We start from the raw sequence: 27,929 nt of genomic DNA on the forward strand, positions 1-27,929 counted from the left end.
AACCCAGGAGATGAGCTCCTCAGAAATACAAGCCAAGTCCTTGTGGGCAGCAAACGTGGACTGATAAACCTAAGGGGAGAGAATGCAGAGGCAGATGGGCAGAGGTAATCAGAAATGACAGAAAGATGAGCATGCAGAGGGCAAGCAGAGTGCTTGAAGGACAGAGGCAGAAGAGCTGAAATTTTACAGCATACAGGTATTTTAAAAGTTAAATCAACAGCTTTCCAATACCATTATTTAAAAAAATCATTCCCCCTAATATATGCAGGAAGCCAGCTGCTTATAAAATGACCTTTCAACCCTATGCACCATGCCTTATTAGACTAATTCAGAGCTGGAGATTGGATGATCCTAAAATCCATTTATACAGGACACACAGGCATTCAGCAGGGACAAGAAGCGAACGCGTTGTCAAAATAATTTTGTCTGCATTTCTGCATGCACATTCAGGCTCAACACAGTAGAGCAGCACTAGAAACAAGATATACCAGACATTACAGCACCATCCTAACTCAAGGCTTCTCTTCTTGCTTCCCTGGCACTACAAAGGTAACAATTTAATTATACCAAGTGTTGTCTTTCTGGACACTTTCTGCGACTGCAGAGGTCTTTAAGAGCCTTTCACCAAGTCCTAAAAGCTCCCAGTAAAGGCCTCTAACCAAAAAAGATGTTATAACCAGAAGAATGTTTCTTGCCAGAGTTGGAAGTAGGAGCAGCAGAGCTAACTCTAACAGTGTATTCAGATCACTGTAACACACTGCCTTCAACATGCCATGTTCCTGTATTTGAAGCACTGGTGTCCAGAAAGGTTTTTTCAATTGGCTTGCAAAGGTTTAGCTAGGACTGAAAGCTTTAAATTGTTTTGGAAGCATCACAAGTATGTCAGGAAATATCTCCAGACAAGGAGGCCTGTTGGGCAGACAGACAGTGTCACAGAGGTGTGAAAATCACAAACAATTACTGCAGGCATGATGCAGAAAGAAACTTTCCCTCGAAGTTTGGATTTTGTAACAGACGAATGCTCTACAGCCTTGGATGAGGAGGCTCTGTGGAGAGAACAAACCCTGGCAAGCAGCATCAGGGCAACTCCTGCAAATCTCCTCCTCCAGTATGCCACAGTACTGAAGAGACAAGGAGTGGTTTCCCAATAATAGGAGGGCTCATCCATCATTCACCAACCCCCAAAGAAGGGCTACTCAGAGCAGTCTCGCTTGCTTGGGAGCAACTCTTCCAGTTGAATGGGACCACTGCCACCACAATAACCCCTGCATGTTGCCCACACAGACACATTCAGCTGAGTGATGAAGGCTTTAAATCCCACTAGTCCTCAAAGAACACAGCCCCAAAACCTATGACAAAAATACCTGATGGATGGTGTGTGGAAAGTGCAAACTGCACACAGCAGGAAACCATCCTGTGCAGACTATGACCAGCAAAGAGCATAACAAATCTTTGGTTTCCCCAGTTTGTCATGAAGGCTTTGGCATCACTGATAAAATTTCCCAAGTTATAGCCAAGTTGTCAGAGAATGGATCTAAAATTAGTATGGAAGTTATGGAAGTCAGGGCTACTTTGGAACTTCCTGGGAGTCTGAAAGCACTTGACCACTGACCTTGTGCTTCTCACCAGCCGCTGCTATCGACAGCAATTTTCGTGGATCTGTTTCAATCTAACTTCAGCAGCAAAACACATAGTTTAAAAATTGGAAATAAACTTCCTTCTGTCCAAGACTGCTTGGTCATCAGTCTCCTGGAATTAATCTGAGTAAGAATTTCCACTTCCCACTTGCCAACAGTGCTACAAATCTTTTGTGAAAGAATCTGGCATTAAAACAGCCAGATGTATCACAACAGTCTCTCACCCCTAAGCAACTATTTTCCATACTAGATAAGCCTGACTGAATACAGGCTACAGTTCTCAGGAAAATGCTGCCTAACACACCATACAGAGAGCACAGAACCAAAAAAGTTTGATCCATATAGTCCCACTAATTTAAGCCTAAAGAGAAATAATTCCTGAAAAGAAAGAGAGATAATACAAAGAGTGAAATTTCAATACCAAGATCTAATAAGACTTTTCAGATACACCCACTCCAAGACCTCATTAGAGAATCAGGTCAGCTAAGATGTCTCATTCCTGACTAGCTAATTCTTATAGTATTTTATTGTAAAAAAAAAAACAATCTAGACTATTTTTAAACAGTTTCAGGCAAACCAGGTTTTAAAACAAGAACTGTAGCAAGACCACATTTTAGAAGTAACAAAATGCCAAATAATTCCACTTCAGAAATTGTAGAAGTCATATACTGCATTCTTTCCCTCTTTTACAGAAGTTGCTTTCAAAATCATCTGTAAAACATACATATTTAGATTAACTTTACCTGTAAATATATCTGAAATCAGAACCATCAAGCAAGAAATTAGACTCAAAAGCAATTATTCCTCACTGTAACAATGTCAAAACCCCCAAACAAACAAACAAAAACCAGACAACAAAAACAAAAAAATATCTGCAGGGACTGGGTGTTGAACTGTTAGAAAACAGACTGTTTATGAGAAGAGAAATGCAGTCAGAAGTCTTCCTTCCAGATCAGGTAATGGATACAAGAACTTCATATATGAAGATGATATAGCATATGGACTAAGTGTCACTGAAAGAGGAGCCCTAAAGAATAGCCAAGTGATTTTTAAACTTATTTCTCCTCAATTTCTTCAAAAATTATAAACCTGAGGAGGTTTGGGCTTTATAGGGACTACAAAGAGCAGACAGAGAGAAGCATTTGTTCATGTGGGTTAATAAGTGCTCACAACACACCAGGCTGTGGGGAACATCAGAGCTTCATGAAGTGCTGAGATACAGAGTAAATAAAGAATGTATGCCTCCAGTTTCATAAATACCAGGTACAGGCAGCAGACATTTCCATTTTAAGTAGGCCAGCATTTACTCTGGAACATGCCTCATATATTAAGATGGTGGTTTATGTCCTTTCAGGCAGCTCTATATTTTTAGTTTATCCATCAGTGAACTCTTGAGGATATGAAGCATTATGTACAGACCCAAGACTCGCCAGAACCTACAACTGCTGCCTTGAAAATCAAAACAATAACTTCATAATTAGAAGCAAAATATGGATCCTCTTCACCTTTGCAAATACCAGGTCAGGGTATGCCTGGGTACAGTTAATCCACTGCTCCTCTGTGTTTATGACTAAACAAACAGCAGCTGCTTGCAGCTTGCAGCTCTCCCCAATTCCCTAGTGGGGGCCATTTATTGAGTCATAAACATCCTCTGATAGTGTTATCACCACAGCATTTGCACAAATACAGGCTGAAAGAAAGAAAGATTAAAAAAAAAAAAAAGATAATTTCCTTCATAGAGAAGGCAAGACAAGCCCTTTACAGGTATGTTGCTTTGAGCAAGGACTGACTGACAAAAGGGAGGCAGGACAGCCGTGTACCTGGCTGAGGATGGCTGGGCACAGCATCCTTCAGACAGCAAACACACAGATTCATCTGAAACTACAAACCTGAATTCCAGAAAGCTGAAACAACCCTAAGGCCTTTCAAGTCAGATATATTGTATTTCAAGCAGCATACCATGTGATAGATCTCCTCAATGAGGCTTCAACCGCCAAGATCCACCTCTGTAGAATCCCAGGGGGAGGAGAAATCCTGGCATTTCTAGAGTACAGATACAGACCTTGCTATACCTGGTCCAAACTTTCTTTCTCCAGCCACACACACTGACTGCTGCTCTCTATCCTGATAAGTACACAATCTGTCTATAAAGTACCCTGAAATCCACCAGAATGGAAACAACACTTTAGCAAAAGTCTGACGATCCAGAATGCTCAGATATCAGCAGTGCAGCCCATGGCATCCAACTCTGTTTCTCTTTAGCAGAGAGAGATCCAAGCTGCAGAAATTAAAGCTCCCAGCAGGCCACGCTTCAGCAAGATCAAGAGTGCTTCAGCAAAACTGCTCCAACAGGATGGGAACTGCAGAAATACCTGCAGCATCCTCTCAGCAATCTAAGTCTCTGCCCACAGATTAGAGACAAACTTCCAGCAGAGGTCTAATGCTTTGCTTTGCATGCCAGAAGGGAACTGGGCTTTCATAGAGATCACTTGGAAATGTAAACACAATAAATTGACCATATTCCTTTTTATTATAGTCAAGGGCAAAGCAAAATACAGACGACTCAAGGTTAAAAGTCTCCCTTCACTGGAATTCAGTCAATCAGTATTTAGGCAAGGGCTTGTTTGCACACAGCAGAGTGACTCACAGTAAATGTGTGTGAATTTTCCCTGCACTTTCATTACAAACCCTGAATGTTCATATACAGAGAAACTCACCAGTTTATTGCATTGTAATTTCCTTACATAGACAAGCCCTAAAGCCTTGACAGAAGTAGGTTTACCTTTTTCTGTTATGAATAGCAGATTTGTGAGAAGCTGGACACAGAACAGGGAGGAAGAGTGCAGGATTATGAATGGCTGCTAGCTCAATGTGTACAGCTCCTATTGACAAGGGAAAACACATGTCTGAGTACACGGCTCCTGATAGCTTGGTTTGGCCAGGAGCTAGTGCACAAAAATTTCACCTTGGTCCTTTCTGTGGAAGACAGGCACCTAGAGACAGTAAGGAAACCCCTGCAAAGAAGGAATACATGCTCTTCACTAACAGACAATTTTCTGCACACAATTGCAGGAAGCAGGTTCTGTTTGAAATCTCAAATCACATTAATCTATGGTCACTGGAGGCCTCATTTTCCAAGTGGCAGCTGGCTGGAGATTCCCCGGCATAACCACCAATTACGTAACAAAGTAACCAACTAAAATTCGCTTTCAATTCGCATTTGCCTATTGGTGTGAACAGAACGCAAGGGCAGCAGAATGGGTCACAAACACTCTGAAAACCTTGCATGTGAGTGCATATTTGCACGGGGGAGGGAAGCAATTCACTAATAGGACTCAGACTTTTTAAAACAAAATCATTTGTTTTCCCCTTCCGTCTGGACCCAAACTAAGAAATTACGCAGATTTCCACTGCCCACTCTCTTTTTCCTTCCACACCCCCTTCTCACTGGCACGCGATAAAACCTTGGGGAAACAGCAGCAGCAATTTTCAATTCTCATTATCTAACGGCAGCAGTAGTTCTTGGTGAAACTTGTGGTCAATAAACTACAGGCAATTTTGAAAGACACAATGGGAACTGCCCCTCCTACAGCTGTCCCATTATCCCAGCTTTTATTAGATTTAAAGCCAGAGATTTTTATGCTGTAGCTCAAGTTCTGCAGAGCCATGGAAACAGACCACCAGAAAAGATAAAACACTCCTAAATTAAACAGGAGCTGTCACAGTAACATCCTCTGAAGTCAGAAAACTTCCACATAAGCGAAGCATGGGATGCAGCAAGGAACCCAGAGCCTAAAGGGGCTGATGAGTCAACGCTTGGCGCAGTGATGCTGCACTGAGTCAACGGTGACCAAAACTCAACATTCAGGATAGTATCAGTGGAAAAGCTCATGAGCAGGTTAGGCAGGCAAGTTGAAAGCATACTGGCTACAAAGGCAGACAACCAGAGCAGGATCCTGCTCCCATAACCATGAGCATCCCAGAACAGGCACCAGCTTTGTAGTCTATGCTCTGGATGCACCTCCCAAGAAATACTCATCTCTGGATGGCAATTCAGCTGGCCTGTTTCAGATGACTTTTTAGAATCAGATGCATCACACTCTACATATGCCTATTTCTCTCTGTTGACCACAAGAGAGAACTACTACATGGCTCAATAACCAGAAAATATACAAAACAGGTAACAATAGCTATATCTCTGCCATGCACCACAATAAAGTAACCTCTTCTAGGAAGAGGAGCTGTACAGAAAACCAATAGAAAATCAATTTTAAAATACATCAAATGATTACCTAACATATTTGTTCATAGGGCAGAAATAACTGAGGGTGTATCTGAGCTCCTGGCTCAGAAATGTGCAGAACAACAGCCAAAGGGAAATGGGTGTCCAAAGGAATGGTCTCAAACAAACACAGTAAGGGGGAAGAGGCAAAGAATTATTCTCATCCATGGTAAGCTGTAATTTTCGGTCTAGAAATCTAGAGCTGGCTTTCTCTGAGACTAATGTATACCATGCCCTGCAGACATTTTTACCAGCCATCAAAAGGAACTTGCAGAGAAGCAGATGCTTCATTAAAGAATATTCAGCAAGCCTTATAAAATCCTTAGTAAAAAGCAAATGAACAAATCACCACCATGCAAGTGAGATGAAGTCACACATCCAACTTTGATTACATTTCCTCCTGCACTGGCAAACAAATTGTATTTTTTTAAAAAAAAAGTTAAAAATACTGAAGAAATTAAGAGATTCTGGCCTTTCTTTCCCACATTCCTCCAACCTGAATTCCCTGAAAGAGGAACGCGTGAGACAATGCCATTTGGTATAAGATGCTAATTTAAACTTAAAGAAAAATAACAGCTTAAAAAGGGGAAGGGAGGAGGGAGTTTTAATCCTACATGATAAAACAACAGCTTGTGATTGCTACATGTATCTCAGGAGTCAGAAGAGTCAGTAAGAGCAGTGAGGCAAATTGTCAGGGAATTGAGCTGTCCTGGGAAAAAAGGAAACTAAAGAAGACATACTGCCTTAAAAAAAGTTGCATTTGAATTTGTACTTGCAGAACCCTCTAGTGCCTACCTCTAGCTGCAAGGTGTTAGTTACCTATTCCTTAGTCTCTCAAGCCTCTTCTTAAAACATAGCAAGATTTTCTGCCACATTGTCATCATCTGCAACAAATTCATGTCCTCTGCACTACTCCTTCCAGGTAGTTTCTGATAATAATGGGGAAAAAAAATTCTCAAGTTCATTGAAGACTCTGGGAATGAAGACAACCAGTTTTTGGTTTATAAAGAAAACCTACCAAAACTGCCACCAAATCCAAGAAAGATCCAAGTTATTAGGATCTTTCACTGCCCTCTGCTGTTACCAGTCATTTAGCTTCCAATTTACTCTAATAATGTTGGGCTGGGGCTCAGGGCTGGCAGCATCCCAGCCCCTTTCTCAGGCGGGTTGGAGCCGCAGCTTGCAAATATGCTGAAGTTTAATGCAATCTGTCTTCTTTGGTAATCACATTCCGCCTGCACTGCATGCAATAAAGATGTATTGGTAAATGCATTTGCTAAAGATATACTCCACTGAAAGGGCTACAAGCCTGATTTAGGGGAGGCAAGGAAGATAACAGAGGCTGGCAATAGATGCACCAGTGCTCTGCACACAGCAACCAGGGGCAGGGATTGTGCAGCAGCAGCACAGGCACCACTTTACTTTAAAGCTGAGGAAGAAAAAGAAACCACATGTTTTGGGAGCTGGAGACTTTAGAGATATCAGAGAAAAGCCCTTTCCCTGGCAGCTTTAACCTTGCTGATTTGCAGACATACAAAGACCTTCTTTGTAAACAGGAAGGAAAAAAATTCCACCAGGACTAGCAACAACATTTGGTCTAATATATCCTGACAATTTTCCCATCTCCTTCTGTCGGGCTTCTTCTGGGAGCCGGCTGGCAGCTTGTTTCATGTTATACTTAAATCAGGCATACAGCTTCCCCTCACAATGCTAATGCAGAGAAAGACTGCTTCCATGAAATATCCACCTTTCCCCCACCTATTGCTTTAGTAATCCCATGAGAGAAGTCTCAATTTTCTATTACCATCCTTTTCCCCACATCCACTTTACTATATTCTCAGCACCTTTTAGAGAATTTTAAACTGTCAAAAAAACCCCAAAAAACAAAACTGAAAAGTCTGCCCTTGAGGGACACCTGACCCACTGAATTCTCTCGTGGCCCAGGACCATACCCTGGTTTTAATGTCCAAATACTTCATTTTCTTTTCCCCTTCACTTGTTTCAATAGCCAGAAATTCTTCCAAGGTACTGAGCAGCCATTGTCCTAAGGCATCAACAGAAACTACTGGGACTCTGCATCTCAAAAGGAAGAGCCATAAGGCTTCCTGGCTTCCCAACACAAGATGGAGTTTTTAGGAGTATGGAATTTTCTTCACAGGCAGCAGCTTTGCCCAGTACAGAACCTTTCCCCATGCAGCAATGAAAAGAAGCAAGACCTCCAACTGCAAAGTCCCATAACAGGAGATGTTTAAAGCCTGTTGAAAATGTTGCAGACATTGCCAAGGTGGATTTACGTACTGTTTGCAGTATACCAACATCCAAGAAGGTAAAACTAGGGAAAATCATTGACTTTGAAAACTGGGAGCATTGGTTCTACTGTTGTGGTGGCAGCTTGGTACAACAGGACTCACTGACAGGAATGAAGTTGGGACACACTGTGTGACTGGGAAATGCGGAATGAATGTGGGAAAATGGATCCCAAGGAAGACTTGCCTCCTACGAAGATTGCAATTTGACTAACAGATACCACAGCTCTCAAAAACACTTCTCAGAAGAAAGCACCATGCAAAACAAGACAGCAAACCCAGCCAGTACAACAGAGGAGCTTTTGTTACCTTATGAGCTGCACTAACACAGCGCTGATATTCCTTTGCCAGCTCCGAGCATTTGAGCACTTCACGTTTGTTTTCTTGGTAGCACTTCATGATTTCAGACTGCAGATTTGCACAGATAGGATCAGCATTCCTCCTCCTGCAGGGAAAACAAGCACAGAATGATGTGTGAAGAGGAGTTTTCAACCACTTACTACCACTTTGCCAGCAATACACATACTAATTTTATGCTGGAGTCATGTAGTCCTAATAGAGAAACTGGTGGGAGCACCAATCACCAAAGTGGGTCAAAAGACCAGCAGGGTATTTCAATTGAAAAATCCAGGCTACTTAGTAAAAAGAAGGAACATGATCTTTCTTAGCTGGTGTAGAAGGCTGTTTCACCCTTATATAAAACACCATCTCTCCTCTGCAGTTAGGAGGAAAAAAATCCCCAAGTCCAAGAGTTTCAATGATTTTCTCAACTCATACTGGAAATCTTTGGTAGAACTCAAGAATCGTGGCTGGGCCTGCACTAGATCTGTAACAGCCTGACAAGGAACTGAGCAGACTTGTTGAATGAGCCACCTCAATCTATTGAGTTCTCATCTATTTAAACACTACAAGAAATCCACCATGGTTGGAAGCACTGCAATTCTCCTAGTGATTGGGAAAAAACCCAGAATAATAGCAAGACCAGATATCTGCTTCTTTGTATTCCTGCAGAAATTAGTATTCATACTCAGTAAATGGCATTGACAGCTACCCAGGAACAATTAAGGATGATGTTCTCTTACTCTAATGTGCATGTGTACATATGGCACATCATCAGCAACAGTACCAATAAAGGGGAAGGTCGTTGTAAAACAATCCCAGCAACAATGGCACAAACACAGTAATGACAGTGACATCAGCTGCACAGACAGGCAGACACAAATTGCAGGCATTCACAGCACCATGGCCATGGTATGTTTTACCAGAGAATAACAGAACATATGCTTAGGTGTAGCAATCCTCAGATGTCGTCTCCTAAACCATAAATCCATTTAATTCCTTGCATTTCCTGCTCCAATATGCTTAGAGATCTGTGCCCAAATATCAAACACACCTCTTCCTTCCAAAGCACTTGATGCTACAGGCAGATATTAATGCCATGCTATGATGTATTCATTTCCACAGTAACAACAGGCACTTATTCAGCAAAAGGGCTTCATAGCAAGGCAGAGAGAGGGAAAACATGACCTGTCCCTGGGCATGTCACAGTCTCTCAGGTGGAAGAGACTTCTAAGAAACAGGAAATCTTAAACCAAGATCTTCTAAATGCTTTTGGAGAGCTCAGATATGAGTTTCCAAATTATGCACATATGTAAAGTGCTCAGCAAAGAGTGGAAGCACCAAAAGAAGAACAGTTTTGTCTTTTCCCTATCAGCAACCTAGGTGCACTCTGCCAATAATTTGGTTGAGCTATACTCTAATTAATACTTCTTCAGTCCTCAGTCATACTGCCAACATACATGGACAGAGTAGGAATTTATCAGTATGACAGCCACACTAGAAGACTGAGATTTGGATCAGAAACCAGCAAGGATACTATACAGACTTCTTTTTCTACCTCTTCACTAATCTTACAGCTTTTACAAGAAACTTATTCCATGTACAGTCCCCAAGGGTTAGTGTTCATTTTTAATTTCTATGTTATATAGCAAATCACCTTTAAAGCCTCGAAAATCCATATTCTAAAAAAAAAAAATCTTCAAATTTTGGGATAGAAAAGAACCCAGAGAGAGCTTCAGAAACTCATAATGTTGGCATTTTGCTTTGTCACTAACTTTAATATCACTCTAATCAAATCAGTGAGACTGTGGAAATTATACCAAACAATACCAGGTCAGGAAATACCACCAAATCCCTCAATTCATTGAAAAAGTTAAGACTTTTAAAATTAGTTTTTTTTAAACTCAGTGATGTTAAACCGAAGGGCATTTTGTAATTTTCGTATAGAAACCCAGAAGAGCTAAAAGGTACAGCACACCACAAACCAGTTTTTATTCATCTGAACTGAGCATGGTACAAACATCTTAAAAATATTTAGAGGTTGTCATTGTCAGCAGGGAGAGCTACAGAAATTGTTTTGCTTTAGATCACTGTCCTTCCTATGGTATCAGTCTTCACTGCTTAAAATAATTATGAAGTCAGTAATAACTAACTTAGTTATTAGCCACCTGTGGGTTCACACAGTGCTACAAAGTCTGTGGCCCTCTTCCTTAACAGATCCCTTGGTGCTCAGCCCACAGGGCTATTTAAAAGCCACACGGTGGTGAGCAAGAAGCCACAAAAAAAGAGTATTGTTGCCTAAAGCCTAGCAGAGGCAGGGGATCAATCAGCACAGACCAGCATGCATTGCCCAGCAAGTATTTAAACCAGCATTCCTACACACCACTTCCCACAACACAGGGAGGATTTATTTGGTACCGTGTACCCAAAATCATAACAAGATTATTCTCCTTTATTTCTTCAAAACAAAACCTCAAGCAGTGGTTATGCATCAATTGCACCAGCTTCTCAAAACAGATTTAGAGACGCTAATCAACAAATTGCAAAGTTGGTTTAGGTAATTATCAATAAAAGTTACAGTGGAACCTGGGAGTACACAAGTTATCCACATCCAGCAGATTAGTTCTGGTACCCATCTGGACTGGAAGGAGGTACCTGAAGTGCTCTGGTGAACAGCTGCCTGAGATGCTTTCCTGCCTGCACAGCAATCACAATGCCTGCCTGAATCAAGGGGGTGCCACTCTCCTGCTCACATTAACACTCAGCTTCAGGTTGCAGCATTTGCACACTGGGGAAACTGCAGCCCTGTACACATACAACAGCTGCACCTTACAGGTGTCTGACTTTCCTCGTGCATATCTGAGACAAAAAGGAATTAAACCAGCAGCATCCAACTACAAACACATCCTGTAGTATGCAATGACATTGTGGGTTGAGTTCCAAAGGAGGTGGATTCTCATCAGCCATCTCCCTTCACCCTCAGCCTGGCTCAAGGCTGTTGGCACTAACTGATCTTTAGGAAAATTCATCTTCTGGACACCCGATCACACTGCTCCTGATGTGTCATTGAGGGTTTTACTATTATTTCTCACATGAGAGAAAAGGAAAACGGTGGAAAAGGGATGAGGTTTGTATATACAACTAGCAGAAGCCTTGTATGCTCTGACCTTTCTCCTAAAGTGGGTCAAAGTTTTAAGCATATGCCTCCCCCAAATGAGGTAGACAGTTGGCCTCTGTCTGAAATAAAATACGCTGCAACTGCTACAACTATTATCAAAACAGGTGTAAGAGCCTCATTTACAGCAGCTAGGAAAAAGGCAGGAGAGAAAGGCTGGGCTGGGAAGTGATAGCACAATATCTGCAGATGGAAGTATGGAACAAGCTCTTACAATACTCTGGAAATAAATACATGCAGGACATACAGAATATGAAAGATTAAATCAATAAAACAGACTCTCATCTGCTTAAAGGAGAAGGAAAGGAGAAAAGATGACAGGTTGGAAAAAGTAAAAGATGGGTTTAGAAATAAAATTCATTAGTAGTGCCTCCCCTATCGCAGAGAGGAAAGAAACCTTTGCCTTGTCAGTGTGCAATGGGCAGGAGGGCTACATACACATGAAATCCATGATTTCAGAACTTCCTCTCCCCCTCCTATGGAGAGATTTAAATCAGGTCTTTGTCTAGAAAAGAAGGGAGAGGTTTTCTTAAAATGAAACAAAGGGCATCCTTCTCTCTACTATCCCTTGAGGTAAGACAGAATGAGCACGATCTTGCTGCATTTTGACACCGAGAGTTACCAAATCCTTTCTATCACTGCATATTCCCCTTACTTTATTTAATAAATGAAATCTCATCAACTTATCCTTCTTCTATTATCACTGCTGACATCAATCTGATAATATTGGCTTGGCGTGGAATCGTGCTATTATATGTCCTCTTGATATTTAATTTAAGAGAAACGTCTGCAGTGGGGTGAATATGTGAAGCAAGCTTTTTATTACTGGCAGCAGTAAGGACGCTGGGAGTGAATTAGACATTCGTCTTAGTCAGGGCCAATCTAGTGGCTCAGAAGAGGTTTTCTTCTTAACCCTCTCCTAACTGTTCAATAGAGGCAGGTAACAGCTGCTTCAGTCAATAACTGCATTCATTTGTCTTGGCAAATTCATTCCTACACAGATATAAACCCCATGAAGAAGTACAAAGTGTCTGAGAGGTTAAAGCAAGGTACTTTGAGAATTTCTATCATAAGCACTGCACTGGAAGGAAAAGTGCCAGTCTCAATGCCCATCAATTAATCAAGAAGCAACAGTTTCCAAAGACAAATACCCAAACTCACTGCAGAAAGCAATTAAAGCCATATCCTCAGGATACAGACCCAGAGACAGAAGGTTTCAAACACAGCACTATGGCTACTACGCAGGTGCTGCTGACAGGTTCCCTTCTTGAAAGGATTATAGACTCAGTATTGGAAAGCAAGGGAAAGCTGGAAAAGGTCTATATATTTTTACTTGGTCCTTCCACCCAGCTGAAGATCAGAGTACCCAAGCAGAGATGCACGTTCAGTGCTTTAGGAATTGGCAGCTCTTTAGCCTAGTGCAAAATCAGTAACTCCACAGTGAGTAACACACCATCACTTGGCTTTACTGGGAAGAACAGCAATTCCAGATGGAGTTAAGAGCAAGATCTTCTTTTTACATTTTACTCTGGGAAACCATTCAAGCTGAACAAAAAATCTCAAGACAGAGGCTGATGGTTTCTAAACTCAGACACTTTGATACCTCTGCTCAGAAACTGATAAACAAGGACACAGAGGGTCCCCCATATAAGCCAACTTAAAAGTAGCTGGCTCCAGCACACAGATGCAAGCAGCAACCAAAATGGGCCAGCAATCTGGAATTTCTTGTGGGCCACAAAATCCAGTAACTTGATTAGCTGCTTTCTGCTGCATTATTTGACTAAGACCAGTGTCTGAACCAACTTGAGCAAACCACATTAGTCACCACAGTCACTGGAGCAGAAACAGCCCCAGACACCAGCAATCAGGTGCATGGGCAGCACTGCCAGTAAATCCTAGGGCACACAGCAGCAGTTTCTGCATGTTGGGCAGGAATCAGATACGTTGTATAGCTGCTTAGTATGTTTATGTATCCAGGGTCCATTACACACGTTTCAGACTAAGCTCAGTGATGCTTTGGTCACATAAATGTGGTGTGCTGCCAGGCTGCACTGTACATATATAAAACCCAATAGGTGGTTAACTGACCTGTAAAACTGCATCCTCCCTTGGGTAGCAGTTGGCTCTGATGGCTTCTCTAACATGTCAGAAAAAATGACTCCAGACAGATGCAATACACAGCACATAGAAAGGTTTCATTCTCTCTCATTATTGCATCCTTGACATTTACAGCAGAAAATTAAACACAATTGAAGCATTTCATTCACATATAACAAACTCATCAGCACAGAACAAACAGCCAGGCAAGCTAACTTTCAGCACAGGATGCTGCACTATCACAAAGCACTGCGCCCTCACTACAAGCTATGGGATTCCCTGATCCTGCACATCAGCTTGATAACGTGGTTTGAATGGAAGAGGTAAGAGCTGTGTTACAGCTGTGTGGCAAGGGAAATAAGTGATGGAAGAAGCTTAATAGATTATCCAAATGTCTACTAAAAATCAGTAATGTTTAAGCTACATAACCTAGCACAGTGTAAACAAACTGCATGTCTCATGAGGCTAAACTAATATGATCAGGAAGGAAGTATTTCTGATCAGCCTCAAGTATTCAAAACACGGCTCATCAGGCTTTGCCACTGATCCAGGTAGACTAGAAAGCTTGCAGAAGTAACACGCAGTTTAGAGCAAGAGGGGACAGACTAAAAGAAAAGGTGAAACCTCATTACAATTTTCAGAAGAACAGGGGTGCTAACCCCAAATTTCAGCTGAAGCTGCTGTATTCCTGTCTAAATCCTTCTCACAGGCCTTGTCACACTGTCAGCAGCACACTCCTGCACACCTGCAGTTATTTCCCCTCTCTCTTTCTCCCCTTGACAGCTGCATTTTAATAACAGGTCACCCCACTCTGTTTTTCCATACATTGTTCATGAAGTGCCAAATGAATGAATATTTTAAAGTACTGTAAGTTTCTGGGTGACTCTGTGATCCCACAAAATTTGTCACTCAAGTACTTCCCAATCTCAATTCCTGTTTTGACAGTTTGTTTGAAACTGCCACCTAATTCCCCACTGGAGTTCATGCACTCACTGCACCCTTGTTTTCCCCAGCACAGATACCTCCTTTCCTTCGATCACAGATAGGCAGAAGCTGTTCTGAAATCTTCTTCTGTGTAAGTAATTAGATTCTATTCTGAGAACAAAAGTTACCACAGAAGTCCAAGTCTCAAGTGTCAGCCACTTGCTGTGTAACTGTACTGCATTCAGTAGAAACAGCCTGCCCCAACCACATTTCATTCACCAAAAAAAAAAAAAAAAAAAAAAAAAAAGAAACACACAAAAAACCCAAACTCTAGAACATACAGATTGATGTCGGAAGTGACTAAAATCTAGCAGTTTTCTGTAACAACTCCTAATTTTGGAAATCAACATCAACTTCTTCATTTCCATCATGAAATTGATGCAAAGAGATTGTGTGACCCATGCAATGCTGGTTGCAGTTCTCCACCCGACTTACTCCAGTGTGTCACAACCTCCCCTGTCCTCCTACATGCTTTATCCTCACACACAAGTGGTCATTTCCCATTGGATCAATGGGTCATCCTGAAAGACTTTCACTTATACTTCATTGTGTTCTGCCAAGTGCAGTTTCAACCAAATTTAACTGGCTTCCTTAGACCCCATAAGCTGCAGGCACTGGGGCTGTGGTGGTGGGCTGTGGGTCTCTGGGGTAGCAGAAGGGTAGCAATAAGCAAAAAACTGAACTAAAACACATAAAATAATATTATCCTTATCCTACTGAACCTGCAAATGCAATAACTAATCACCCTTATTAGCATTTTGCATGGCAGATGGCAAGTGGTTTAGAATAATGAGAGACTTTTCCCCACAAGTGGATAATTCCAATGTACATTTGGATGTAAATTCTTCACTGATTCTGATGGTAGAATACTGAGCTATGAGAAACTGCCAGTTTGGAATATGAAAGGAAAACTACTGCCTCTTCTTTCACTTGCCAAGAGATACAGAAGTTAACAGAACTGGATCTCCTGCCCACAAAGCCATGCACCATTTTTTCCCAAAGATGCCAAGCTACTAAAAGTTGACTAGCAAAGATGAAGAGCCTAAAGTTAGCAGCAAAACAGTCTCTGGAAGCCAAGCAGGAATGAGTCAGAATCTTGTTGCTGGAAGGAGTTCTCTGAATCAGAAAGGAAGCTGGCTCAGCTCCCACAAGGCAGAAAAGCAATATAGCAAGCAATAACTGAATCTGAAAACAACACACAGCCCAACAAGTGACCCGAATAGGGATTTTCTTTCTTCAGATAAAAAACATCATCTAAAAACTGGTAAAGATCTCAGGTCAGGAAGGGAAGGCATGCAGCCTGTAGAAGATATGCAGCACAAGCCCTAAGAATATATGGGTTGTGACAGTGCTATAATGTCTGGGAATTAGTTGGGGAACTGTTGGTCTATTAAATACCTTCCTCAAAAGTTTTCTAAAGAAGGTAACTGAAGATGTGATATGCTGATTTCATTTAACCACAAGACATGAAGGGCAGCAGGTTCAGTAAATGTCTCCTGTGTGAGATGATCTTATAATGTCATACTGCAAATGAAATGTTCTTTTTTTAAAAGAAAACCCTGACTACCCATTTGAACAGCAGTTACTTTTCCAAAATGCCACTGAGTAGTGCACTAGGTTCCTACAGTTTACTTCACGCTACACAAAGGGATGGACAAAAATATGAGTCCATTAGTATATCCTGCACTGACAGAGTGGCACATCCTGCTAAAGATGCCAAAATAAATTTTGAGAGGAGATTGAAGCTGCTGGTGCTAAAGTTCATGTGGGATCTGAAGCTAAATATTCACTTTATTTTAAAAAATCCCTTGCTTCTGCCCACATTCTCTAAACTTCAAAACCGCAGTGCCCCCTTTTACCAAGCTGTGCAATCCTGAGCCCTGACTCGGCAAAGATCCCCATTAAGCAGCTACTCGTCCCTCAGAGAACATCAATAATGGTGCTTTCAAAGCAAGCACACACAAAAAGTCTTACAAGTCTGTTTTTGGGGGGAGATTGGGGGTTTTTTGTTTGTTTCTGGTTTTACATGAATATTGTAAACTAAGAAGTCCTCAGAAAACAGAAAAAAAAAAAACTTTATAGAAAATTATTCAGGAAAAAAAGTTTGCAGAACAGCACATGAAGCATCTCAGGTGCCTCCTGACGCTGCTCCAGTGTGCTGCTGGTGGCCCTTGCAGTCAGCACAACACTGACCAGCTCTCTCCAAGGAAACAATAATCATCCCTGAACAAGTGCTCCTGCCTTCCAAACGCCAGTTTTTTGGGTCAAATTAGTTTGAATTGCAGTTGGTATGGTATGTATATATCCCAGACATGCAACTGCCAGGACTAACAAAAAAAATGCAAAAATCACACAAATAAATAAATAAGTAATAAATTAAAGTTATTGAAGCCCAATTTGATAACTGAGATGGTTTTTCTCTTCTATAAGGGAGAAAAGGACTTCAATCTTATCAGCTCAGCACTAAACATCAACTTCCTCTGTGCAGATGCCTCACCATGGTCCAAGGTGTCCGTAGCAGTCCTGCCACAGTCCTTATTTCCTCAGAAGACAAAAATATAAAAGCTCTGACCTATATAACAAACTATTTCCTCAAATTTCCCCCACTGGTACTTGCCTTTGGTGCCTTCTTCCATCCCTCCAAGATTTCAGGAGAAGACTGACTCAACAGCAAGGACACAGAGTGTATAATCCAGAATCAGGAATACAATTACTGCTCAAAATAGCAACATTGCCCTTGAAATCAGTTGCAACTGAATTAATGACCAGATTGTTAGAGTGTTACCTCAATGTTGCCTCAGGCTGCTAATTAGCAAACAAGTCATTAATTCACTGGTAACAAGTGGTTTCTCAGGCATTATTGCTTCTGACATCTTTAATTCACCACTCTTTATGGAAAGCTTCCCCAGACAACTTTAACCTCAGTCCTTTACAGATCAGCCCCACGCCATTACCACCAGCACACTACACCACACACACATTGAAGACAGGCAGAAAAACACAGCAGGAATAGGCTCAGCTGGGTCATTAATTAATATTCATGACACCTTTCCCAACTCAAGCCAAGGGGAGGGGAAGGCCAAACGCACAAAAAAATTCTGGATTTTGGTGTGGATCTGCCATTATTTGTAAATACATACTAAGATACTATGAAACCTGGAGAAACCTTGCTTTCACCATGGTACACATTGGAATATGCAATTCCCAATCTGAGGGCAGAGATCTGCTTCTATTTTCACTGTATTCTCCACAATAAAGAGCTGTGAACTATTTCATGTCCTCTGATGCACGAAGTATGACTGGGGTTTTTGTTTTAACAGCTGCACAAATATCCATGCTTTTGAAAACAATCTGGATTTGGCCTGCCAACAAACCCTGATCTAAGGGCTTTATAAAGGCAACATTACTACAGAAAACAAGTGCTTTTCATGTAAAAATCAACAGCAACAGAAACATCCCTAACAGACTATATGGAGTTTTTGGCACCTCTTCCTTTGCTATTCGAATCCTTGCTATTCAGAACTTATTTTATAAATGCCCAAGTTCTACCAAGGTAGCGGTGAAGAAACACTCCTGCAGTTTTGAAGAGACACCAGTTTTTCAGCACTAACAGAACTGCAACCTCAGTTCATTGGACTCATCTCTCATCATGCATGAGAGGAAACACAATACTGTGAGCATTAGATTGAATGTTACTCATTTTACTAACCGGGCAAAACAAAAATCTTATTTAGAAGCAGCATCTTAGTAATCCTCAAGAACTGAACTCCAGAAAGAACATTCAACTACTTGGATAAAGCACATAATCTAATACATTTTCAAGATTTAAAATTTGGTTCAAAAAAAGCATAGTCTGGCCTAATTGGAAAATTTATGCAAATCCACTGCATTCTATTTCCACATACCATATTCCTAAAGCAGTAGGGGAATATATGTTGCTAGGAAATCAATGCACTGGTACAAGTAGTTAGTTAACAATAAGCCTTCCAGAATTCATATGGAAAATGTTTACATCCTAAGGTAACAAGTGAAAAACTGTGAAGCAGAACTGAAAGTGATCAGAAACTTTTTCTTTCAGTAAAATGCACACCACGTAAAATGACACAAAGTCAAAATCCACCCATATACTTTTACCATCTTCTGAAATAAATTTGAGGAAATTCATGCATTATAATCTCTTAGAGAATATTTTAATTTCCTACTAAGAGGAACTTTATAAAAGTGAGAAACAAAAAAGCTTTGACTAATAACCCATCTCTTTATTTGAAGATTATGAAACAGATTCAGTGCAGACAGAAGAAGGAACAACTAGCACAAACCAAGCACCAAGGGAAGAATAGGACTGGGATGAAGTCAAATAATTTTGTTGAAAGTATCATCATTGCAGGGCACAAAAGGACTATGTTGAGGTAAGGCTATGGATAAGCTTTCAGCAATAATCAATCTCTTACTCCTGAAAACTCTTAAATCCCTGTTGGAGAGGTTCTTAATTTCAACACTAAATTAATCATTTATCTAATCTAATGATAGGAGAAATCCCAGAACAATTTTGTTTGAAAACTATGATGTCTTTACCCTTCTCCTTTGGCTTCACAACTGTCCATATAATAACTGTTTCAGACCTTGTCTCCTGGGCACAGTCCTCTGTTGAAATACCCAAGGCCTCATAGCAGACTTCAAGATTAACAAACTCAATATAAATTCACATAACTATTTTATAAACTTTCTATATCTACATAAAGAAACAAAAAAGGCAGTTTCTCTGGGTTCCAGTTAATCTTGCCATTCTAACGGAGGGGCCATCAGCCTCATAAAATCTTGTGTAATTCAATAAAACCTTTATTTCCATGAGTACTGAAAGCAAGCCATACATTCCCTGTTGCCAGCAGACAATCCATCTATGACCCTTCTTGCCCCAGCCTCACTGAGTCAGTGTGGTTTTCTACTCCACGTTCAGCCAGGAGGATACTTACTACTTGCTGGTTTCTCTAACATAATCACTTTAAATACTCATGTCCATTAAGTTTAAAGATCTTAGGACCATTAAATTACACTCTCACATAGTAGATCCTACATGGAGTAAATCTCTTTAGCAGTTTCTCTGCTGGAAAGCTTCCCTGGATTCTCCACATGGATAAGATCAATTGTCATTCTTTTTGCACTCCTTGATAACAGCACAAAGCACATGCAGTCCTCTCAGCACAACATGCAAAGCAACAGCCAGTAAGCAGCTTCAAAAACAGTTCTGAAAACTATAGGGAGATCTCAGAGGGAAACTCAGCTTCAGAACAACTTTATCTTTTAACAGCTTCCTAATCCCCTCACCCAGCTCCTGCAGCTTTACCTTGTAGGTCACACCCTCACCCAGGCCAATTCTTGCATCAAAAAGTAGCAACTACAAAAATAAATAATTTTTTTAAAAAGTGATAAGACAACATTCAAAAAGAAAATAAATCACAAAAAATCCAAACAAAACAAAACAAAAAAAAAACCCAAACCAGCATATTGAGGATAAATCTAGAGTGCTGCACTAAGCCATAACCTCTTTACTGATGTTTTTTCCTTCCCCTTAACAGATTCAGGGACTGTAATAACATTTAATCCTCAGAAGCTAATCTAAATGTAACACTCAAAAGAAGACAAAGACAACGCAACAGAAAGAAAATTTGGCCACTGCCTTTTGGGAGTGCTGCTTTATCCCTGGAGCGAGTGCATTAATACAGCTTGGAATGAAATGCCATTTTATTCTCTGTAGCAGGGAGGGGATTAGCAAGTTGTCTTCTCTAAACCCAGTCTGAGTCATGGCTCTATGAACACTGAGAAAAGGATGTGGAATGAAGGGAAGGGTGGGGAGCACTGGCTTTTTATTTACACGCTGCTTCCTTTGTGGGTGGTTACTGATGTGCGCAGTTTGCTAAACAGGGAAAGAAGGCAGGGGAAGTTCTAGGTCCCCTGACTTTAATTCTGTTGGTTAACAAAAGAGAAAAATAATAATGCACCAATTATAACAACATAGTTGAGACAATATGTCCATGGCAACTGTCCAATTCACCATAGCATGGAAGCAACAAGGGCAAGTTGCTGAAGGTGCTGAAAGCTGTGCTCAGTGGTATCTTGTTGCTAGGATCTTTTTCCTGGGAGGAAATAAAACAGGTTGGACAGAGCCCAGAACAAAGGAGAAGGAGACACTCAGAGAGGAGGTATGTGGAGACGAGAGCAGGCTGGCTTCAGGTGAAGAGATGAGGAACAAAGTCCATTGCACAAGTCAGGCCATGGAGGCATCAAGCCTTGAAGCGGAAACCCAGAGCTAATGACTGTGTCAGTGATTTAATATGAAGCTCAGCACTAAGTACTTCACTTCTGTTTTTACACAAAGGCAGATAGGAAGGTTGACTTGCCTACCTCACAGGCATGCTGTGAAGGGTCACTGGTGGAAAGGTGTACAATATTCCTAAATCCTGCAATGCTTGACAATCACTAAGGAGTGGAAACAGTCCATGGAATGCTTGGACTTTGACCACTTGTGCAGAGGTGTAAGTGTTGATAAAAGAATTACAAAAGTCATTAAACGCCAAGAAAACACTGGGGTTTTTTTCAGATATTTCTTCTCTTTGCTTCGACACGGACTCTGAAAAACAGGGTGCTCACTGTGGAAAGAGCCCCAGCCAGGAAGAGACACTATGGTGAAGGAAAGGGACTCTGCAGCTGGAGAAAGTGCCACTCCTGGTTTCCTTCTATTTCCCTTTTCCTCCATCAGCTCTGCTGATACAGAGTGGCAGAGTACAAATACAGGGTAGACTGGTGTCACAAGGCACAAGTGCCAAGGGCAGGTCTTCACAGTGTAACAGGGATAACAGAAGCTCAGGAAGAGACACTATAGTGAAGGAAAGGGACTCTGCAGCTGGAGAAAGTGCCACTCCTGGTTTCCTTTCCTTAAGGAGATATCATAATCCAGCACCAGAAACAGGCAGGCCTGTACTTCATTCATCCTTTGCCTAATATTCCATTTCACATAATTTTGCAGGAGTGTCAGTTTATTCCTGCAAACCAAAGAACTAGATCTGCAGAAATCAGTCTAACCTATCTTAGCACCAACTGTGCTTGTATCTCTAATATGAAAGTGCAAAACAATAAGCAAACTATTCTTTCCAGTGAAGTCACAGGATTTTGTAGGTTACTAAAATAAGCAGGCTGTAGAAGGACTTGACTGTAGGATGCCTAACAAGAGAACCTCACAACACACAGACTTCAAGTCCTACCAGTTGAGCATGGATGCCAGTGTAGGAAGGAACCCTCCCCTGACCCTGTCCCGGCCTATCATGACCCAGGTGTGAGGCACAAGAACACTTCAGGAGTGTTTGTACAGTGTGTTGCACACAAAGCAACAGTCTGAAATGGGTCACTGCATGCTGATGGAAGTGACACACTGCAGGCTAATGGGGGAAAGCAATGATTCTTCCTGCAGGTACAATTATCAAAGGGCATTATCAGTCCCAGATCATGAACTCCAAAGCTCAGCTCAGTGCAATCCTGGCTTACTGCTGGTAATTTCTACTATGAAGAACTAGAATGCATGATATTCAACTTCACCCTCAGTTTCACTTGTGCCACTCATCTTGTCTCTTTTCAAAACAGCCCCAGCCATGTTATTTTTTCACACAAAATTCTCATTAGGGCAGGTGTCTCTTTTTTCTGCAAAGAAGACAGCCCAAGAAATCTGTTCCTTTATAATGGCTCAAGTTCATATTGCCATCAAATTCAAGAGCACTGTACAATAAGGCCAGAAGCCAGGGACTGTTAGATGATAAAGGCTCAAAGAAAAGGGGAAGAAACCCTTAAGAGACCACAAACACACACTCTGAATCTTGAAAGAAAGAATTCATTAGCATTTGTGTTGGTCTCTGCCACTAACCTTTGCAATAAATGGTTGCATTCCTGAGTTTCCTACATTATCAGCCTCCATTTCCACAAGAAACAGAACAGGCCAAAGGAAACTGAAACATCAGGAACCAACCTTCAGACTACCTATAAAAAATAAGGTAGTTACAGTCTGTACTAGTAAGTGAAGAACATAATCCCAGGTCCCAATCACTTCCATTACCAAGTCACAAGGATAAATCAACACTACACAAGTCCACAACTGATAACACATTTGCAGAACAAATCCAAGAAAAGATTCCATTGATCAAAGACAATAAGAAAGTTATGTCCTATGAATTTTTTAAATTTTATTTTAAAAGAGAATTTAAAATTCTGCTATGGAAAACAGGATGGAAATGCAAGCAATGTGTTAGCTGCTTTGTTTTGGCTTCTTTAGCAACTTATTGCTTGACTGTCCAAACAAAAATGTGAAATTACAACAGGTTATGTGATGTTTTGGCAGTTAAACATAATTTTAAATAAAGACAGCACAATATACTGCACACCCCACTAATATATTCATCACTACTATATTATCTATTTATGCAATTAAGTATTGTAGAGTCTGGATTGGACCCAACCGGACTACATATGCTGCTACTCCAGTTTATTACATATTGGCCAACTGTTTACCCAACTGAGATTCAAGTGCTGCTCTTGACAGCGTAATTGCTTTAGTCTCATTAATATTTAAGAATTATAGAAAATATTTTTTCTTGGGCAGCTGTTAGTGCATGTGGAACAATAAGTTATATAACACTACTGGCAAATACAAATATAATTTAAACACTATATATGCTCACGGTAAAAAGGCAACATTAAAGGTCCACTTACTGTGCTAAGGCAAATAAAAAAGACCTGAAAAATCATTGCACCCATTCTAAGAAAGCATTCATGAAAATTACAACTCTAATTTGAAACTAACAGGGATGAGATTTAGACTGCTTGTCTTTTTTTCTCCTGGACAATGAAAACTTTGGAAGTGGTGCCATTCTTCCTACCCCCATGCACCAGCCCAATGCTGCAGTGTGTAGGTTAAGTACAACGGGTCAAAGTTAGAACAGATTAAACATGTTCATTGCTATTTTGAAAACCCTAGTAAATATTCCTATTTAATATTAATTTTTCAAGTCCCTCTCTTCTCCCTCATCCTTCCTTGCAAGATCTATCAACTTTATACCAAACTCTGCAAGCTGAGCACAGAAAGAGAAGATGCCAGCTCGCACCTCCTCAGCCTCCTCAGTACCTGACACGAGGTAACTTCACACTGTTTACAGGGACATCCAGAATCTACACACAAAATGTTATGGCATGCAGCTGGAACTGCTGAAAAGAACAAAAATGGCTCCTCACTTTATCCGTTCCTCTGCCTTGGTGGCTGCCTCCTGATACTGCTCGGATGTCATCTTGTAGATCTCTGCATTCTGAAACAAAGAATAGAATGCTCAGTTCTAAAAATTAAAGGCATCTCAGATCTTATCTTGTCACAAAGTCATCTTCTATAATTAATAACAATTTCCAACAACAAACAGAATATTCAGTTCAAAGAATGCCAGAAATACTTAAGAGTCGATTTTATTTTCAACAAAATGCATCAAGGCCACAACACATCCTTCATTCCAAGGCTCACTTTTGTGAAAGGAAAAAGGGGGAAAAGGTCGCTACCAGCCAACCATGAGCTTTGGTTATTCCATTTAACCACAAAAACAAGGTGTTTCCAGCACAGAGCTATTTTGAGTTCGGTAATGTTTTGTTCTCTTCTTTCATTAATTGCTGTGAAGGATCTTGTAAGTTACTGACATGCAAGTATCAAAATTGGCTGCTAGCACTGGAAAATCCATTTTACATTTCAGTGCTTCTACTTATGTTACTTATTCTTTAAAAGAAAATTATGCAGCCTGTTTCCCTTCTAACAACATAGGGAGGCATATCAGGTCTCAGTTAAGGCGCTGCCAAACAGGCTCTTGAGTGTCTTGCTGCAGGGCTTAAGAGGTTTGCATTAAATTCTCCTGAACTTGCGCAGAAAGAGTTTTAGCTCACAACTGCTCAGTCACTAAATGTGGAGGATGAATTCCTCCTCTGGGCTGCACTGAGGAGCCTCCCAGGCACAGCCAGCAGGAGGGAAGGGCTGCACTCCCCCAGCGAGCGCACTGCAAGGTCCCGTGTCACTAAAGCGCTGATAAAGCCGCTTTAGGCAGAGCCGCTGGGCTCCACTGGCAACCGCCTCGCTCAGAGCCCATCTGCAAGGCTCTTACTCTGAAAAGGCACAAGCAGAAAATATGCAATAATCAATCAAAAAAAGTGACAAAATGGTATTGAAAGCGAGGACAGCTATTCATTTAGGGCCAGTTCGAGCTGCCTATCTCGTCTCTCCCCAAATTTGGTCATTTTATATAGAATACTATTCTTGCCCTTCTTCATTTATTTTCTCATAAATGCAGCTGGTCCTGCGCATGATGAGCCAACACATACTGTTCAGTGGTTGGAAAAAGGAAAGGACAGATATAACTCAAGTTCTATTAGTGGTTCTGCCACTTGTGCAATCTTGGGCAAGTCACCATTTTCCATCTGCAAGTGAGGGATAACAGCTGCCTGTATCTCTGAAGTTGTGTGAAGCTCAGTTAATTGAAAGGTTTATAAAGGTTTTCAGAACCTGGGCTTCAAGGTGCTATATTTAAGCGTTTTATCTTTAGTGCCTGAATTTATGTTACACACCAAAAGAAACACAGAACGGATTTTGCTTTTCAAACTTTGACCTAGGAGACAGATGTAAACTGAGGAATCATGAAGGACTAACCACTTCAAAATGCATTTTACCGGCAAATTATCACTAATGTTTTTGTTTACTTACTTATTAGAGAGTAGTCAAACTTCAATGCTATTAAATCAATTTTTCTCCTTCCTATATTGAAAAGTTCAGCTTTTAATAGTGCCTTTTTCTCTGGCCTGTAAACAGACCTCATGACTTACAGCTCCCTGCTGTTACTTATTCACACATGAAACCACAAGACCTGTGCTTCATTAATTAAATTTGCCATTAAAAATTAAATAATGTGAATAAGTAGATGCAAGCGTTATCTCCATTGGGCTTCAAAGGTCTCACCATTTCTCCAATTACTACCCAAGCAATTTTCATATTTCATACTGTCTGATTTCTCAAAGGGACTGGATCTGAGACATCAGAATGAGAGAAAGTGGGAAAAAGAGAAAGCAAGGTAACAAATTTAAACATTTTTCAGGCAATAGGAAGTAGTCCCATCAGACACTATTAGCCTGCAGCACTCTGCAGTGAAACAGCAGCAGGAGAGGAAAACAGGAACAAATATGTTGTACGTGAGCCCCAGCACGAGGTCGCGTTTAACCCACCTCAAGAAAGTGACGACGGCCAACAGAATCATTTGCTGGATGTGCTGTTGATTAAAGTGCTTGTGGCACAACCTTACCTACTTTATTAGAGAGTTCAACTGCCCAGCACTTCGGTCAGGCTCATCCCCAACAACATCAGCTACAGACACAGACAAAAATAGCTGGGAAAGGAACCCAGGCTTTAGGTCTGAATTCTGAAGCTGCTAAAAGCAGGCAAGTGAGAGCCTGAACAGAGGCAAGAACCTCAGTGAGGGGAAGGTGGAAAGGCTTGGTCTCAAAGCAACCACCAGGCATCATGCAAAAATTGAGGAGGGGCATAGAACACCTTCAACCTGCAGATGAAGCTGCTGGGTTTTAAAAATGAAAAGGAAACATCTTTCCCTGTGATCCAACTGGGCCTCTTACTGTTGGTCCAGACCTCTCCCCTCCAAAAACTCTAAAATCCAATAAAACAATATTTCTAATGCTATGAATCAGTACCTTTAAATGCTTCCCCAAGTAATAAAAACAGGGGGCTACCATTTAAATCTGAGATTGTTCAACAAGCAGATTTTTTAAATACATTTTCCTTGGCCTTTAGATCCCTTCCAACCTTGGGAAAGTCACATTCTCTTTTGTCCTAAACATTAAATGAGCAACAAATGGGCTTAATGGGCAAGAGAAGGGCCTTTCAGCATGGGCACAGACACAGCAGGTTCTGTGGTCTGGGGCTTCTACTAATAGAGAATAATTTTCCAAGTATTCTGATCTGTACTACTTCAGACACAAGATCTGCTTCATTTTCAGCAGTTTACCCACTATGCTATGGCAGGAGAGAACGTTCCAGTGGCCTAGAACTTTCGAGGGCTTTATAACATAGCTGCGAACGAGGAGCTAAGCCAGGAACCACCCGAGCACTTCCCCCAACTTCAGCAGGGTCACCTCCACACAAGGGCTATTCAGCAGGATCAAGGTGTGGTATTTGCACTTGAAACAAAGTCTGAGCTGCCTGTAGTCTTAGTGAAGTCCTTTATCTTCATAAAACGATATTCAGTGGTACAGTAAAAGAGAGAACATTCCACACAAAATTACAAGACATGAATGCTGCTTTTAATTTACTTTCACATTATTTGATGCTTGAGATAAAATGGCAGCTCAAAAAGAAAAAGTTGAACATGAGACCTCAACTATTATTAAATAAAGCTCCTGGCAGTCTTAGTTGCAGAAATAAGTTTAAAAACATGACCAAAGGACACCATAAGGGCTCAAATAACAAAAGACACAGAAAGAATGAATGAACCACCTAAAATGTTTCACTTCTCTCAATAAAGCTGAGCCTTAGGGGAGTCAACTTCAGAACATCAGAGCTTTGTCATATGGGGAGAGAGCTCTCCAGAGAAGACAAACAAACTAAGCAGAGAAATGTTAGTTTGAAAGATTTTTCCCTCTATTAAATGATGGTTCGTAGCAAATAATAAAAACACCAAGAAGTAAAAATACATAACCAGAGCCTAAAGTGCAACAGAACCACTTTCCTTTACCCTGCTGTTTTTCTACAACACATTTGCTGCTATACCCTTGCTCTCCACTCTACCAAAACACCCTTGTGCTAAAAATTCCCTTCCAAAGGGAATCAATTTTAAAACTTAGAGCTAAATTTGGAGTAATTTTAATTCAGCCTTCCTTCTTGGCTGCAAATATGCAGAGAAACTCCAACATTCACTACTACACCTCACTACACTGCCCAGGCCCTTTCCAGAGCATATAGCAAAGAAAGTAAGAAAACATAATAGCAGAAGACTGAGTTCTCAGGGTTATTTCAGGAGGGAAACTAATTGAAACAT

The 27,929-nt window shown here is 40.9% G+C and overlaps 1 protein-coding gene across 3 annotated transcripts in view; it reads right to left on the reverse strand.

Annotated features, from left to right (window-relative positions):
• Positions 1–27,929, reverse strand: part of CHCHD6 (coiled-coil-helix-coiled-coil-helix domain containing 6) — a 109,496-nt gene that overhangs the window by 28,111 nt on the left and 53,456 nt on the right. For all 3 annotated transcript variants that reach the window (XM_041463240.1, XM_041463247.1, XM_041463231.1), the window contains 2 exons: positions 24,094–24,164; positions 8,535–8,670 (listed from right to left, as the gene is read on the reverse strand). In XM_041463240.1, coding sequence (XP_041319174.1) covers positions 8,535–8,670; positions 24,094–24,164 — 207 coding nt within the window. The remainder of the gene's footprint in view (positions 1–8,534; positions 8,671–24,093; positions 24,165–27,929) is intronic.

The sequence above is a fragment of the Pyrgilauda ruficollis genome, unplaced genomic scaffold (genome assembly GCF_017590135.1).
Source record: "Pyrgilauda ruficollis isolate IOZ18807 unplaced genomic scaffold, ASM1759013v1 scaffold10, whole genome shotgun sequence".
NCBI classification, from domain to species: domain Eukaryota; kingdom Metazoa; phylum Chordata; class Aves; order Passeriformes; family Passeridae; genus Pyrgilauda; species Pyrgilauda ruficollis.